The following is a 17498-nucleotide window of genomic DNA, read 5'->3' on the forward strand; positions in this document are numbered from 1 at the left end:
GTAGAGAAGCAAAATGTGGGTTTCCCATCTCAAGAATACTCTCATCCCAATATCCCTGGATCAGTAGCAAGCAGGCATTAACTCGCAAGAATATTCCTTGAATCACTTGCTGCTGGAAGCCCCGTTCCCAGACACAGAATCACTCCCATCATTTAAGCTGTAAGCGACAACTTCCACCAGATGGCGCTATGGGATAGCTGGGCCCGGAACGGATTCGGCTTCTGCAGAGAGTTACCTGTAAACCGCTCAGGCTCTTTGCGGTCATCTCATCAATCCCCCAATTCCAGCATTCTGCATTTTTGATTGAAATTTTTAGCTCCACTTATGCTTTATGACAGGAGCTTTACTATGCATGTATAAGGCTAGGTCATAAGCAGTACAGAAAGAAACAAAATACAAAAGTCTCTTTCCCCCACTTCTATCTCCACCGTTATTCTTTCAAAACTGTTCACTGCTTCTTGGATTCCCTCCAGAAAAGAACATTATTCATACGCTTGAAGGTAAACTTCTGCATGTATTTTTTCTCTCCGGTTTCCGCTTATACATGAGTTTATGGAAAGGGGACCATACTGACTCAGTTTTAGAGCATGCTTCCGTATTCGCACACCTTCGAGATATTTCCATACCGACATAGACATGCATTCTCACGTGGTTGCACTTTAGTCATAATTTATTTTGATTATTATAACAATTTTCACATTTTATTTTGCTTGTTTCCAGTTTTTAGCTATTATGTGGCACAACGCTGTAATGAGTGTTTTCGGTAAACGCTGTTGAGAATATCCGTAGGCTACCCTCCTTGCTGGAGTTTAAACGTCTTGGTGGGGGAAGGTTGAGGGCAGACACGTTTGATGGCTGTAGCGAAACTGCCCTCCAGGAACGCCGCACGCTCACCACTGCTCACTGGAGTAAAACGTCTGCATTCGTGAGAGCTTCGTAAGTGAAGCATGTTGCCTCCCTGTTTGGACCTAAAGGATCTTTAATTCTGAAGGAGTTTCAGGGCGGAGCCTGAGCTTCGCGCGCCTGCCTGGGGAGAAACCCTACGCGGTGCCCTGACTCCTCCTGTCCAGCAGGGGGCGCGGGCCCGGCCGCTCCCGCATGCGCAGTGCGCTCGGTGTCAGACGCCTCCGAGCCCGGTCGCTGGCCCGGCTCACCCGGCTATCTCGCGTAGACCGGGCGCCTGGGGTGGCGGCCGGCGAGTCGGCGCGATCCCTCCCGGGCGGCCGTGGCCCGCGCCCTGCGGCATGCCCCGGTGACCGAGCGCGGGGCCGAGCGGGAGGCAACCGTGGCCGAGGTAAGCGCGGCGAGGAAGGGCCTCCGGGACCGCGGCGGAGTCGGGCCCGGCCGCCGGGAAGCGCGGGCCGCGCGGAGGCCTGAGGGCGGCGAGGGGCGACCCCATCCCCGCCGGGGCCGCTCGCGACGTCTCCCGCTGTGGGAGCGCTTGGATGTCCGCACCGCCCGGTCCCCTGGCCCGCCCCGCGCTTTGCTGCCCACCTGTCCCCCTTGCCCACGCCCACCCCCGCCCGCTCCTTTGGTCTCCCGGGACCCCGCAGCTGCCTTTCCCGCCGGGCCCACCCTGCGCCGGGACCTCTGCCTGCCCGCTGCCCGTGGCCTGTGGCAGCCCGTGCGGCGCAGGATGCCAGGGCAGGGCTTGGGGCCCCAGGCTCCCTGCGCGGAGAGAAGACTGGGTGGGGAAGGTGGCCACGGGAAGGTGCCCTGGCTTTGGGCATCGATTCAAAGCTTAGAGGCATTTACCAGACCAGACCAGTTTTGAGACTCGGATGATTGCTGGGTGTGACTTACTGGGAACTGCTATTCTAGAGAAGGGTCCTTGACTTACTGCTGGTCTGAAGATGCCTTGAAATAGAAATATGTCCGTTTTAATTCTTCGAAGGCAGTTGAGCGCTTTAAAGACTTGCACTGGACTTGGTTTGTAAATTTCAGGGCTCAAAGTCTCTTCGTGGTGATATAGGACTCGGTTTCCAGCATTGCTCACTTCCGCTGACTTAAGTGTCTTGTTTGCATGGTCTGGTATGAACGGATAGATTTGGGTCCCTCAATTATGCTGCCTCTGCTAATTGAGGAGTGAAAAAGTTAAATCTAGTTTACGCTTTTGTAGATAATTGGGGGGAGACTGCCATTCTCCAAATCCTAGCCTTGACATTTTCTAGTTTTGTAACATTGTGCAAGTTACTTAGCCTCCCCCTTGCTCTTACCCTGTCTGGAGAATGAGGATAATAGTAGCTTGTCCCGTGGCACGGTTAAAAGATTGAATAAGTTAACACAAAGTGCTTAAAGCAGATACCTGTAGTAAGTCCTCCGTACAGCTTGCTTATTAGTTATAGTGTAATTCCCACAATCAAAGAAACAGTTTTTCTTTTCCCATTGGAAACCATTTTTAGGGATGGTTAGCCCGCATATAACTTTAATTATAAAGAACCCTATCAGGTGAGGCGCTGAATCACGGAGCTTCCTGCTTTTGCTAATATTTGGTTCCCTCGTTTTCAGGCATGGTGGGGTTAAGTTCCAGTATTGGAGTGGTCCTAGGAATTCAGTTGTGAGGGCTTTTCTAAAAAGGTTAAGACGAGATTGTGACTCAAGGCGTGGGACTAAATGGATCGGATCTAGCCGGGAGCACCGAGGAGAGGTTTTTCAGGCACATTTTCGGAATAAATAACTCGAGGAACAGAAAATGTGTCTCATCCTGACCGTAGAGAGGAGTTAAAAGATGTTTCCAGTGACTCAGTGTTTGACAGCTAGCCAGATGATTCCAGTGTTTTGCAGGGACAGGTTTGCTGTGTTTCAAGGTTAAGTTTGTAGGGCTTTGCTGTGAAATTCTTGTTTCATATAGGTTATGGTGTTATGCGGAATGTTAATTAGTAGAAGAATCCTTGCAGTTCTCTTCCAAGAAGCTCACTGTCAGGGCCTTTGAATGTGGTGGTGGTAGCACGAGTGTCCGCTTTGGTTTTTTTTTTTTTGTTGTTTGTTTGTTTGTTTTTTTAATATATCATGTATTATTTGTTTCAGGGGTACAGGTCTGTGATTCATCAGTGTTACACAATTCACAATATTCACCATAGCACATACCCTCCTCAGTGTCCATCACCCAGCCACCCCATCCTTCCCATCCCCCACTCCACTCCAGCAATCCTCGAGTTTGTTTCCTGAGATCAAGAGTCTTCTATGGTTTGTCTTCCTCTCTGGTTTTATCTTGTTTCATTTTTCCTTCCATTCCCCAATGATCTTCTGTCTTGTTTCTCACATTCCTCAGATCAGTGAGATCATATGATAATTGTTTTTCTCTGATTTTCTTATTTCATATTGCGTAATGGCTTCTCGTTCCTTCCATGTCGTTGCAAATGGCAAGATTTCATTCTTTTTTGATGGCTGCATAATACTCCATTGTGTGTGTGTGTGTGTGTGTGTGTGTGTGTATCTATATATCACATTTTCTTTATCCATTCATCTGTTGATGGACATCTGGGCTCTTCCCATAGTTTGGCTATTGTGGACATCACAGCTCTAAACATTGGGATGTGCAGGCCCCTTCGGATCGGTGAGTGTCCTCTTTGGATGGGAAGATTATGACCTGTTTTCTTGGATAATGGTTTTGGAGATACACATCTTTCTGTGCTTCAGTGTGTGGAAATTGACTCCAAAAACATGACAACCACTAGAAGAGACAGACTTGCAAATACTTAATAATGTAACACAGCAGATGTTGGGCTGAGATATGTGAAATGTTCGAGGATGCTCACCAAGAAGGTTCTTTATCTCTAAAGCACCATTCAGTAAGGCCCCCCCCCATCCTTTGCTTTCTTTTTTCATTTAAGGCTTTTCCCCTCTTTTCTTTTTTTTTTTAAAGATTTTTTTTTTTTAAGATTTATGAGGGAGAGAGGAAGAGAGAGTGCAAGCAGTGGGAAGGGGCAGAGGGAGAGGGAGAGAGAATCCCAAGCAGACTTCCTGCTGAGTGCAGATCCCTACAGCCCTGAGCTCATGACCTGAGCTGAAACCAAGAGTTGGACGTTCCACCAACTGAGCCACCCAGGTGACTCTCCCCTCATTTTTAAATACTTTTACTTCACCTCATGTTCTCACCGTATCTCTCAACTCTTTGGCAAAGACTCATGGGAGCTTGCTTAGGCTGTGTAGGCATATCTCAGAAATGGGAGTTTACATCTGGGATGGCCCTTAACCAGTAGGGGATGGCCTTCAGCGCACGGATGCCGTCGTTCCCTAGCCTTCAAAGGGACAGTTCTGGGGTGTGTTCTCCGCAGTTCTGCAGAGGACTGAGCCGCATTCCCCAGCTCGGTATGGTAACCCTCATGGCTTTCCATTCTTCCCTGACTCCTGTTCTTCGTCCCTTGCTCTGGCTCTCTGGACTCACCTTCTGCAAGCTCCCTGCTTTCCAGTGGCTTTTTCCTTGGTCTGGTAGCACATAAACTAAGACAGTTGGTACTAGAAGTGGCTCTAGAAAGCCAACCCTGAGAATAGTTTTGTAAGCCTGGACTCCCTTAGCCTCAGATGGCAGCAAGGACCCGTCTGCGGCTGTCGATGACCCCTGGTACTCTCCAGCATCCCGGCTGAACCACTCTCGCCAGCGGTGGGTGGGATGTGATTCAGGTGGAGCGGAAAGCTAGAACTCTAGCGCGTGGGCAGGATGTGGACAATAGTAATGGTAAGGCAGATGGAGCTGGCTGTCCCTGTCAGCTCTCTTCCGGCCTTGAGGTAAGGTCCTTCCTGCTCAGATCAGCCTGCTGTCAACGCAGGACACACTGTGAATAACAGAAGGCTCTGTGCCAGCATCTCCTACGGCCACAGGCCGGGCTGCTGAAAATCAGGCCCAGAAGGTAATCATAATTATGGCAGAACTGCCGAGGAGGCTGAATGTACAGCCTTGGCAGGTGGCCTCTGCTAAAGTCGGGGTGAGACCCGAGCTGGAGGTGTTTGGTGGAAGCACGGAGAACTCTGAACTCCCCGGTTTCCCTAGCTCCCTGGGGACAGCGGAAGTATCCGTCTCTCCTTTCCTGGACCTGGTGCAGAGACCTTGCCCTAGGCTGTCGCCCTGCAGGGTGGGACTTATCCTCTTAAGATCTGCGCCCTCAAAAAAAAAAAAAAGATCTGCGCCCTCCTCCCTATTGCCAAATAGGGACATATAGTCCCTGCTGCTGGACCAAGAGCTTTTGTACAGGAAGAGTCGCAGGACCTGGCTAGGGAAGCAGCAGGAGCTGGGGGCACACATGCGCGAGTGACTCTGGAGGGTGCCGGGTGAAGAGTGGGGTAGTGGTGGTCCGGGAAGCTGCTTGGGAGCGGCCGTGTCGCTTTGGGACCGTTCACTCGGGGCTCGGGATGTAATGACCTTGCAAGAGCAGCTTGAGCCAGTCCTAGTATGTTGCTGGACAGATTCCTTGGAACTCGGACATGGCCATGGTCTCTACCACTGGTTCTCAGGTAGGGGTGATTTTGCCTCCCCGGGGGGTATTTGGCAATGTCTGGATGTAGTTTTGATTGTTAGAACTGGGGGTTCTTTCTGGCTCCCCACAGAAAAGGACGATCTGGCTTGAGATGTCAGTAGTGCCTGGCCTGCAGGGAATGAGATGCCGGAGCTCTCTTGGGAGAGTGTTCCAGAAGGGATCAGAGGTATGGGGGGGGTGGAGATTTGAAATACATTTCTTATTTGAGGCCAGAGATGTACACCTGCCCATGTTCCCCGGAGGACTCACTCCTTTAATTCTGGAATTAACATGCAGTGCCCACTGGAGGCCAGCATTTTCGAGAAGCTCCATGTGGGCCATCCCCCGTAGGCCAGAACGGACTTCAGATCTGATTGTGGAACTGGGTTCCCACATATCCTCGAGTGTGAGAGGATTCTGAAATAGCGGAGGCTGGGGTGGCGCTGACCGTCAGCGGCGTGGTGGACGCCATCCCCACAACAGCCGGTAAAGCCCAACTTGCAGCCGCGTGTTGATCCACGAGGATGTTAACAGGGTACGGTATCCTGAAGAGCAGTGTAGCGGGGTGGCTAACGAAGGTATTGCTTGACTTGTGTAACCAGAAGAAAAAAACAAACCAACCAAGGGTGGGCAAGTGGAAGGCTGATGTCAGCTGTTGCAATGGAAGAATCACAGTTCATCCCAGTTTTGAGAGCGGAGCTCAGACCCGTATCCCATGGATCGAGAGGGAGGCTGCGTCTCTCTGAAGAGGACATGGCAACGTCCCTTCAAGTATGAGCAGACGTTCACCCAGTCCTTCCTCGCAGCAGCCGCTCTTTATCAGACTCAGGGCACATCGGGGGCAGGATAGGGTCCGGACCTTTGAGGGTTGTTGTCCTTCAAGAGTTCCTAGGACTCCTTAGAGCCCCTGTCACCCTCCTGACTGGCTGTCCCTGGCTCTGTGTCTCTCTCTCCTTGTTGGTTACTCTGGCTGTCTGAGATCACCTCCCAAGTAAGGAAACTCCCTGCACCTCCATCCTTACCTCTAGTTCTTTTTTGTGGTGGTGGTGGTGGGGGAACAGGGGGACCAAACTATGACAAGCAGGAAGCGCAGTGTGATGCCTGGGACTCTAACATAGGGGCATTAGCCCCTACTTTGTCCAGCCCTTCTGCTGACCACTGGGGACTCCTACCAGCAGAGGCCAGTGGCTCCCAGTCCTGCCCACACCAGGTGGTGTCAGACTTGTCCCGTTTTCTTGTGCAGGCGGCTAGACGGGGTCTCATTGTGGTTACACGTTTACTGAGCATTGATGAGCCTAAATGTTCAGATGTTGCTCTGCCGATTTTATGTTTTGACTGTGAAATTCCTATTTAAGTCTTCTGTCCGGTTTTCTCTTTTTTGTTTGTTTTGTTGTTCTTTGTTTGTTTTTGTTGTTTTGGAGGCAGTCTTTATTCATGTTGTTAGTCCTTGCCGATTACACGGATTGCAGGTCTGCCTTGCTTATTGATTTTCTTTTTACTGCTCTATGGTGTTTTTTGATTAACAGAAGTTCTTAACTGTTCTTAACACAGAATTTATCATTTTACCTTTTTGTGGTTTCCATTTCCGGTATTTTGTTTTAGAAATGATTGTCTGCCCAGATGTCATGGAGATCTCTCTTCTATTTTATAGTTTTGCTTGTTACATGTAGTTTTTTAATTGACCTTGGATAGATTTTTCTCCCCTGTGGCTGCTTTTAACATTTTTCTTTAGCTTTCTTTTTAATTGTTTTACTTTTACATATCTAGGTGTTTTGTTTGTTTGTTTGTTTGTTTTTTGGTATATATTCTGCTTGGATGTGAGCATCTTGAATCTGTGAATTGGTGCCTTTCATTACATTGGGAAAAACTTACCAGAAGACAGCTGGATTCCCTTATCTACTTCTGCAGTCAGTCTTTGCAGTAACATGCATTACATGGCCTCGAAAATGAAAGTGAAAAAGTCCTGTCTGAGTTATTAAAACAGTTCAGAGCCTTTGAAAGGGTCATGGGGTCCTCCTGGAGTCCTCCAAGGTACTCTGAGAACCACCCTAACAGAAGCTGGGGAGTGTTTTGCCTTTTTTTTCTGGTCTTAGAAATAATTTGTGTAAAATTGGATTTATTTCTTGAATGTGCAGTTGAACTTCTGGGCCTGGAATTTTCTTTCTAGGAAGGTTTTTAAAGTTTTGATTCAGTTTCTTTGATGTTAAACAACTATTCAGGTTTGTTTTCAAATATACTGGTGTAAGTTCATTGACATCATCTTATCTTTTAAATACAGGCAGCATTTAGAGTTATGTTTCCCTTTTCATTTTAGATATTTATTTCTGCTTTCCTCCCTTTATATTGATTAATTCTACCAGAATTATATCAAATGTCAGTTGTACTTGCCTTTTTGAAAAGGTAGCTCTTAGGGGTGCCTGGGTGGTGCAGTTGGTTAAGCGTCTGACTCTTGCTTTCAGCTCAGCTCGATTTTGGGTTGCGAGATCAAGCCACACGTTGGGCTCCGTGGTCAACACTGAGTCTGCTTGTGGCTCCCTACCTCTGCTCTACCCATCGTGTACGTGTACACTCTCTCTAAAATAAATCTTAAAAAAAAATCTTTGATAAGCACTTTTTAGCTCTGTTGATCCTATTTTTTTAATTAGTTAATTACTGTGGTTTTTGTTTATTACTTATTTCCTTCAATTTGGGTTTATTTTGTTGTGGTAGTGTGTTTTACATAGCCTGTAACTCATGAGCATTTGTAAGCTCATGTGTAGATTCTATTTTTGTTCCATTAATCCCAGTTTTGTTATATATGAAATCTGGTTTTTTTTTTCCAAACTGTGGGTGACCCATTATTGGGTGATAAAATTCATCTAGTAGGTAAGGCCAGCATTTTTAAAACACAGTAGAATAACACAATAGAAAAATACCGTGTTTGTTAACATGTTTTGTGGCTAGTACTATATATTAAGGTTAAACATTGTTTTGTGAAGCTTTTAGTTTTAAATAACTTTTTTTTTAAAAGATGTAGTTATTTACTTTAGAGAGAGCGACTGAGCACGTGCATGTGAGTGGGGAGGGGCAGAGGGAGAGAGCGAATCCTGAAGCAGACTCCCCACTGAGCACAGGGCCAGCCATGGGCTCCATCTCAGGACCCTGAGATCATGACCTCTGCTGAAGTCAGGAGTCAGCTGCCCAACCAAGTGAGCCACCCAGGGGCCCCTGGGAAGCTGTTATTTAAAATACAAATGCACACACCTGTGTCTGTATTGGGTTACAGTATAAAATGTATTTCTCCGTGTAGATTTTAGTTTAAATTAAAAAAAAAAGTGTGAAAGCCATTTTGTTAAAAGGTAGTTTGTCTAATTTCAGTCAATATTTCAAAGAGGATGGCTCAAAGTAAACACTGAGGAACCTGCTAAAATGCCCGCATCTGTGACTCTGTTCTAGAGGGGCTAGGACTCACCTCCTGCACTGGGGCTGAGGACTCCGGTTTAATAAGCTGCCTCTGCAATATTTGCCCTTTGGGTGTGAGAACCATTGATCCAGGGGATAAAGGGACCTGGAGAGCCTGTTGTGGGGTTCAGACTTGCCATGGAGTGGGCAGCTCTTTGCGTGCATTTGTCCCGAGGCTTCCTATCTTTTAGCTCCCACAGAGACGCAGCGCGCCAAGAAATCTACTGGGGTGGTGGCGGGGGGAAGGCTGTTTCTTAGAAAGACAGAAAAAAGGAAATGGCTCTCGGGGTGCCTGCATGGCTCAGTGGGTTAAGCCTCTACCTTCGGCTCAGGTCATGATCCCAGGGTCCTGGGATCGAGTCCTGCATCTGCTCAGCGAGGAGCCTGCTTCCTCCTCTCTCTCTCTGCCTGCCTCTCTGCCTACTCATGATCTCTCTCTGTCAAATAAATAAATAAAATCTAAAAAAAAAAAAAAAAGGAAATGCGCTCTCATGCCCATATTTCTGTCCTGGAATCAATGAGCATATGTGAATGGTTGATGCAGGGTTCCCCAAAGATGATAATGTTTAAACTTAAAAATGTATGCACCTTCATGCATTAGTCTGTGACAAATTTCTTACATTCCAACTGATGGTTGCAAGTGGTACAAGTTGCAATCTTTCATGACTGTTTACATTTTGCCTTGAAAGCTGGTGTGATTGCAGTGTTCAAGGCTCGGCAGTATCCTGCCACCTAGGCAGTGTGGACAGTGATGGGGGAGAGCGCCATTTAGCCAGATAAGCATGGTTGCTAACCTTGAAGATGGTCTGTGAACTTTTCAGTTATTTCCCTTTTTATTAATAGCTTTTCTGAAAGACCAGCGAGTAGAATGGGACCATTTTGTAGGCTGGGTCTTGTACACGTGGCTTGCCGAAGCAGCTTACTGCAGTGACGTGGCAAGTCTGTGACACGTGGGACCGTCCGTGGCTCTGCCCTCCCCACGCAGTATCCGGGCATGCGATGGAGAGGCTTGTTTGGGAAGGGTCTGAAGCTGTGGCCTACAGGGAAGGTCTGTATTTGTAGAGGAGGACTAAGAAGCTTCTTTACATCGGTCAGGGATGCTTATTGGCTGTTCCATTCAGGTGTTGCCGGGTAACACCCCAACCCAAACTCCAGTGACCTTACAACAATAACTACCAGGGATTTGCCCAGGGTTCTTGCTGGGGATGGTTTGTGTGTGTTCTCTTCATTTTCTTTTGGGGCCTCCCCACGGTTGCTTTCTCCTGGGAGCCCAGCCTCCCGATGGCACGGCAGCTGGGTTCCCAGAGGACAAAAGCAGTAGCTACAGGTCTCTTAAGGCCTCAGCTCAAAAGCCCAAGAATGTCATTTCTGCCACATTCTCCCGGTTAGGGCAAGTCTCAAGGGTAGCCCAGATTCAGGGGGGAAGAGAAACAGAGTCTACCTTATTAGAAAAGTGGCATGCACATTCAAAGATGTGACGAATTGTTGGCATCAGTCTTTGGAAACTCATCCACCACATTGACCTGCCTTTCCCTCCCTCCCTGTCTCCCTGCACTTTTCTTCCTTCCTTCCATCTGAATGTGTCGATTTGTCATCTCTATTACGAAACGTCACTGTATTTTATTTAAAGATTAAAGAGTAATCTAGCCCAATAGTCACTGGCACCTTACTGATACTTTCCTAGTGATATTTTTCCATTTTGCATTTTGCCGTAGCTTTGTCTTACCTCCTTCAGTAGAAAAAAGTTCCTGGAAGATGGCGTCTTCGCTCTCTCCCTCGTCCCTTGCAGTGTGCGTGGTCGGTGCTCGCTCCTCACAGGGGTGACTGAATAAGTGAACGCAGATGTTAGAATAACCAAAAGTCAGTGGAAGCATCAGTTCATGTTAGGCAAGTGTTTTGGTTGGTTTTTTTTTTTTTTTTTAAGATTTTTATTTGTTTAGAGAATGGGGGGAGAATCTCCAGCAGGCTTCCTGCTGAACGTGGAGCCTGTGGGGCTCGATCCCACGACCCTGAGATCATGACCTGAGCTGAAACCAAGAGTCAGAAGCTCAACCAGCTGAGCCACCCAGGCGCCCCATATGTTAGCCACGTGTTTAGAAACAAAACAATTGTCTTTATTCTACTTTTGATTTTCTTCCTTGGTCAGCGCCCGTCTTTTTAGGCCCCACACATTTATGACTTACGCTTTTTTTTTTTTTTTTAAGATTTTATTTATTTATATGTCAGAGAGAGAGGGAGAGCGAGCGAGTGAGCACAGGCAGACAGAGTGGCAGGCAGAGGCAGAGGGAGAAGCAGGCTCCCAGCCGAGCAAGGAGCCCGATGTGGAACTCGATCCCAGGATGCTGGGATCATAACCTGAGCCGGAGGCAGCCGCTTAACCAACTGAGCCACCCAGGCGCCCCATATGTTAGCCACGTGTTTAGAAACAAAACAATTGTCTTTATTCTACTTTTGATTTTCTTCCTTGGTCAGCGCCCGTCTTCCTAGGTCTCACACATCTATGACTTATGCTTTCATCTAATATATATTTATAGGATGTAGTTATACTTATCAATATTTGTATTAAGTATGTATAGTATTAAATAACGAAACATAACATATAGCACACATTTAATACACGAGTATACATTCGTATGTATTTACAGGAAGGGTCAAAAATCCCTTTTCATTATTTCCTCAAACCGCTTCAGGGAAAGAAATAAGTATGCTGAAAGTCAAACAGTCCTTTCAGGGGTCGCTTGCTCCCCTAACTGCTTCATTTTTCTTGTGTGTCTCCCCTGGAACCAGGAGTGGGAGGAAGAGGCTGTGTGTGTCATTATGTGTGCGTCGGTCAAGTACAATATCCGGGGTCCTGCCCTCATCCCAAGAATGAAGACCAAGCACCGAATCTACTACATCACCCTCTTCTCTGTCGTCCTGCTGGGCCTCATTGCCACCGGCGTGTTTCAGTTCTGGCCCCATTCCATCGAGTCCTCCAGTGACTGGAACGTGGAGAAGCGCAGTGTCCGCGACGTGCCCGTGGTCAGGCTGCCAGCCGGTAGCCCCCTCCCCGAGCGTGGCGATCTCAGCTGCAGGATGCACACGTGTTTCGATGTCTACCGCTGTGGCTTCAACCCCAAGAACAAAATCAAGGTGTATATCTACTCTCTGAAGAAGTATGTGGATGACTCTGGTGTCCCGGTCAGCAACACCATCTCCCGGGAGTACAACGACCTGCTCACGGCCATCTCCGACAGCGATTACTATACCGATGACATCAGCCGGGCCTGCCTGTTTGTCCCGTCCATCGACGTGCTTAACCAGAACACGCTCCGCATTAAGGAGACCGCTCAGGCGCTGGCCCAGCTCTCTAGGTATGTAGCACGTTCACATGGGAGCCAGGGCCTTCGGGGAGCTCAGGGGAAGGACAGGCAGAGGGCATGGTTCTCCTCGGGAGACAGCTGCTGTCTCTTTCCTCGTGGGAAGGCCTGGGTGTGCGTGACCGGCTTGGAGCACGAAGCCAGGGCTGGAAGCCCTTCGGCTCTGTACTCTGTCAAGAGCTTTGCCATCCTTGCTTTTGCTGGGGGCTCCCAATATCTTAGAGTTTAAAATCTAAGGATGGGGGCACCTGGGTGGTTCAGTGGGTTGAGCCGCTGCCTTCTGCTCAGGTCATGATCTCAGGGTCCTGGGATCGAGCCCCGCATTGGGCTCTCTGCTCAGCGGGGAGCCTGCTTCCCTCTCTCTCTCTCTCTCTCTGCCTCTCTGCCTGCTTGTGATCTCTCTGTCAAATAAATAAAATCTTAAAAAAAAAAAATCTAAGGATGGCTCATGTTCCCATAGCTTTCTTGTTCTATTGAAATCTCCCCCCACACCTTATGACTTACGTAAGACTACATGCTCACTGTAAAAAGTCTGAAAATACAGGTAAGCAAGAAGCAGCATGTAAGATTCATTCCATTTTGCTGCCTTAATGATGTTGCTTCCCAGCTGTTTTTGTTTTATAAAATATACACACATATATATACATTTTTGTATGACATAGATGCATGTGCACATGTATGTATGTATTTTGTTAGAAGTGGAATTACACGTTCTCTGTGCTTGGGCTGTCTTTTTTCCTTAATACATTATGAATATATTTCCAGATAATTTCGTATTAGTTTACTATGTAATTTTTAAGGGTTGTGCAGCCTTCCATTTTACACATGTTCTGTGATGTACTCAGGCAGCCTTCTGTATTCCTTTTTTGTTTCTTTAACCAAGTGGTGAACATTTAGATCATTTTCAGGTTGTCATTGTCCCAAGCACGCCTGTAGTGGCCGAGCTCCAAGGACACATCCACCTGTTTTTTCTTTCCAGGAGCCAGGCTAGTTCTTGGTGTACTCTCGGAATTTCTAGGAATTCTCTTTGCAGCCCTGAGAAGTGGCCCTCTTTGGGGTTGGGGATACTTGTGGCTTGTCTTCCAGTAACTGACTCTTGTTTCTGTTTCTTCACGGTTGACGTGTGAATTCCCAGGCATGTTTCATTTCTTACCAGGTGGGATCGAGGTACAAACCACCTGCTGTTCAACATGCTGCCTGGAGGTCCCCCAGATTACAACACAGCTCTGGATGTCCCCAGAGACAGGTGAGTGTATTTGAGGTTGTCACTGTGATGGGGTTCTGAGGATTAAGGAAATGCAAGACCCTTTCTTTGATGGGAAGTCCTGTGTCTAAGCCTAGTGGGATAGACTGTGCAGTCAGAATTGTTTGTTAAAATGTCCTAGGCATTTCCCTCCTTGAGACGTAGATGTGGTGAGACCGGACCTGCTTTACTCTGTTGGGGAGCACCAGCTAGAACTTATGTTGTAGCGCAGTGTTTTAAAAAATCATCTTTTTTTCTCGGTCTGGGTTTTCTCTCCTTACTGCAGCACCCCACCCCCAAGGCCCGCTTTGTGCCTTGTGTCGGCTCTGTCCAAATTTGGGAGCATTTGCAAAAAGTAGAGCCATAGCTTGCTGTAGGAAGGGGACGCGGAGGTGTGACAGTTACGCCCACAGCCTGTCATGTTGGGGAAGGAGGGCGCTCCGGTTCATTTACTCGACATTGCCTCGGTCAGTAGCATCCTTCCCTCCATCCTCCCCTCCCTTCCCTCCTGGCCCCCACTCCCTTCTTTCCTTCCTCTCTTCTAACAAAACCTTCCAAACAGCATGCGGGGTGTGGGGTGGTTGGGATCGCAGGATTATGATTCCGAGTCTGCTCACTCTGTTTACCAGCCCTTTTCAACATTGACTGAACTGCTTGGGTTGGAGGCTTTCCATGAGGCGCAGGAGTGGGGTGCGGTTCCTTTCCTAGTCCTGGGTTCAAGGCTTTGAGGAGAGCAGAAGAGTGAGGCCCAAGATGGGGGTCCTGGGCGATACTCAGGGTACAGCAGTGTTGTAAGCTGACATCAGAACTCACTCATAAGTCATTTTATTACAGTTGATGTTTCACTCTTAAAATCAGTGTTATGGTTAGAGAGTAGCTTGAGGCCTGTGGTGTTCTCAGCCCACAAAGGCCGACACCATCATTTATGAAAATCTACACTTGGTACTACTTTTCCCTGCAAGATTAAATCCAAGCCCTCTTTGTTTTAAGTAATTATGTAGGGTCAGTGTTGTGTTTCTGTCTGGAAATACAATTATCACTAGAAGAGACCTGCACTCCAGGACCGCCCGTCCGGCCCCCACCCTGCACACCCCTGCCCCCGCCACCTTCGGTGTAGAAAGCATCTTGGTCGATAGAGGGCAGTCGGTCCACACAAATTCTATAGAAACCAGCCAAACACAAGGTGAGCCCTGGTTTGGCCCGCAGCCCCAGCGTTCCTGAGTGGGCTACTGTTTTATGGATTTGGTTGCTCTGGGGAAGTGAAATCCTTCAGGGAACAGAGAAGGGAAGAAAAAGCTGTTAGGAATGTTGTGTCTTCACCTGCTGTTCTGGGTTTATTTTGAGAAGGACTTATTTCTGTTTGGGACATTTCACTTTTTGCTGACATTTTGGTATATGTATTTGCATGGGAGAAGGATTTTATTTTTATCAAGTGCACATGTTAAATGGGGTTTCATTTCTCTATGGGAAAGTGTTAAGTACTCAGGCAGAAGTCTGAGTTCTGGCTAGTGGTTAGGTGTTAAGGATCAGGAAGGTTAAATCTTTTTCCCTGTGCATGTATTTTTGTAAGTGATTATAGGCAATACTATGGCAAGTAATGAATCACTGTGCAGTCCTCCTTTGTCTGTGCATGTGGGAAATTTCGTTTTGAAACCTAGGTGGTCTTCTGGTTGGAGGGAAGAGTAGATTTTTTTTGTGTGTCTTTTTTTTTCTATCATTTGTCCTTGTTCCTGGATTCAAAGGAGGCAAGAACCATGAGGACAGAATGGTTTTAGCAAGAGCTGCCTATTGGATTATTTGGAAATTAGAAAGCGGGCAGGCCAGATTAGACTGCTTCAAGGGTCTGCTGAAGTCCAAGGTCATAGGTGTGATTGCTTGAGGATGATTTTACTCGGGGAGATGAAAGGGTCAGGACAGAAGGAAATGTCTGCTCAGCATATATATCTTTTGTGCTACGTAAATCTATTTTTACTTCCCTTCCAGTTTTTAAAAATCCTACACATGATACGTGTATACTTTCTTTGTGCAAGATTGCAACAATGTACGAGCATATAAAGAGTAAAATATAAACATATGCTTCAAATCCTCCTCTATTTTCATTCCCTTACTGAAAGGTCATCCCTGTCCTCAAATACAATGTATTTTTCTAGCCTTTTTTTCCATGGATTTATACACAAACAAGTATAAATATGTGTGTGCATATGTCTGTAGTATACACGCACATACACACACACGCGTGCACGTGGGAGCAAATTGTACCTCTTCAGTGCCTTATTTTACCAATCTTTGTTTTCTCATATATGTTCTGCAATATTATTATGCCAGTTTTTCTTATTGTTTCTTTGTACACATCTCTCACAGATTTCTAATTCGTGTGAGTTTTATTTAACTTGTTATGGAGAATTTCAAACCTGTGTAAAAGAAGAGATTAGTAAGGTCAACCCATGTCCCTCTGTCCGGCTTTGGTAATTATCAACTCAGATCTGGTCTCCACTCATTTGTACTCCTACCCATCCCCCACCAGGTTATCTAGAAGCAAATCCCAGGTGTGATATCATTACATCTATAAATATTTCCATTTGAATCTCTCTGCTATAAGGGATTTTTTAAAAATATAACTGTACTGGGGGGCACCTGGGTGGCTCAGTGGGTTAAGCCTCTGCCTTAAGCTCAGGTCATAATCTCAGGGTCCTGGGATCGAGTCCCACATCGGGCTCTCTGCTCTGCAGGGAACTTGCTTCCTCCTCTCTCTCTCTCTGCTTGCCTCTCTGCCCACTCGTGATCTCTCTCTGTCAAATAAATAAAATCTTTTAAAAAATATATACTGCTATTTTCACACCTAAAAATTAATAGGAACCTGACATCACCAAATATCTAGCCATTGTTTAGATTTACCTGTCTCATACATATTTTTTTATATTTGTTTGATTCAGTACACAAATAAGGATGACTAATAGAATTGGTTAGCTTTTTTTTTGGCGAAATTTGAAGCTTTGCATTTGAGGGGTTTGCTGGCCTGATTGCATGCATGATTCAAAAGAAAGCAAAGGATGAGCTTGCAGACGAGCTGTGCTTAGGCCCTGTGGACACTCACATGGGAGGAGGACTGGGGGAGCATCTGAGGACAACCCGGAGCAGGGATGGTGGAGTGCGTGAGGCTGTGCAGAGGGCTCTGTGACAGAGGACATGTCCTAATGTCAAGAAGGCCGGCAACATGCAGAGGACACTTCAAGTGACGTAACACTTGACCTGGCATCAGTCTGATGATCAGATTAATGCTTTTTTTCACTGCAAGTTTTCTGTTCAGTCTCTTGCAGCTTTGGAGCTGATCTCTGATTTGGGGCTACATAATAGGAAAACAATGTGCTTTTCAGAAGGGCACTTTTCACTCACCGCAAAACACGTACTCTGTAGAGCAAGGGACGCTCACACCGTTGTCTCCATTAGCACGTTATGGAGTCGTTGGCAGAAGAAGATACAGGGACTTGAAGTCCGAGTCTTAGCAGTAGCGGGCTGGTGTGAGGTCTTTTTAGCTAATTACAGTCCCGACTCTTACCAAGGTCGTAAGTAGAGATCTCGAGTGTTATCTGTGACATAAGACCTACTTCCGTTTGCATGCTTTCCTCCTCCCCGTGCATAACCCCCACTTTGCTCTCCAGGAACAGTAACGTTGGGGCCCCAGGGACAGAATTACAGTACAAGGTGGTGTGATACGCACCTGCTTCCTTTCTTGTTCCATGTGCGTTCCCCTCTGCTCTGCGGCTGTGGGTGTAATTGCCTCGTCACCCCCCACCCTGGCTCACCGGGGCTGCTTGGTGCCTGTGTATTGGATTCGTGATTGTTTCTTTGCACAGAGATCACGGGTTCCCCTGCAGTCTGCTTGCTGTCATGGAATCAGCCCAAGTTCGTGGTGGATGGATTCATTGCTGAATGCTAATCAGGAAAAATCAGACCGTATGCTGGTACTAAGGAGAGTCGCTAGGTTTACAGAGGAGACTGGCA

At 47.1% G+C, this 17498-nt stretch overlaps 1 protein-coding gene across 1 annotated transcript in view; it reads left to right on the forward strand.

The window, feature by feature from the left end:
- Window positions 1–1176: 1176 nt before the first annotated feature.
- The window catches only part of EXT2 (exostosin glycosyltransferase 2), a 140235-nt gene continuing 123913 nt past the window's right edge, over window positions 1177–17498 (forward strand). Inside the window, exons 1-3 of the mRNA XM_044259130.1 lie at window positions 1177–1294; window positions 11682–12247; window positions 13410–13499. Coding sequence (XP_044115065.1) covers window positions 11712–12247; window positions 13410–13499 — 626 coding nt within the window. The 5' untranslated portion in view covers window positions 1177–1294; window positions 11682–11711. The remainder of the gene's footprint in view (window positions 1295–11681; window positions 12248–13409; window positions 13500–17498) is intronic.

The sequence above is a fragment of the Neovison vison genome, chromosome 7 (assembly GCF_020171115.1).
Source record: "Neovison vison isolate M4711 chromosome 7, ASM_NN_V1, whole genome shotgun sequence".
Lineage (NCBI taxonomy): Eukaryota > Metazoa > Chordata > Mammalia > Carnivora > Mustelidae > Neogale > Neogale vison.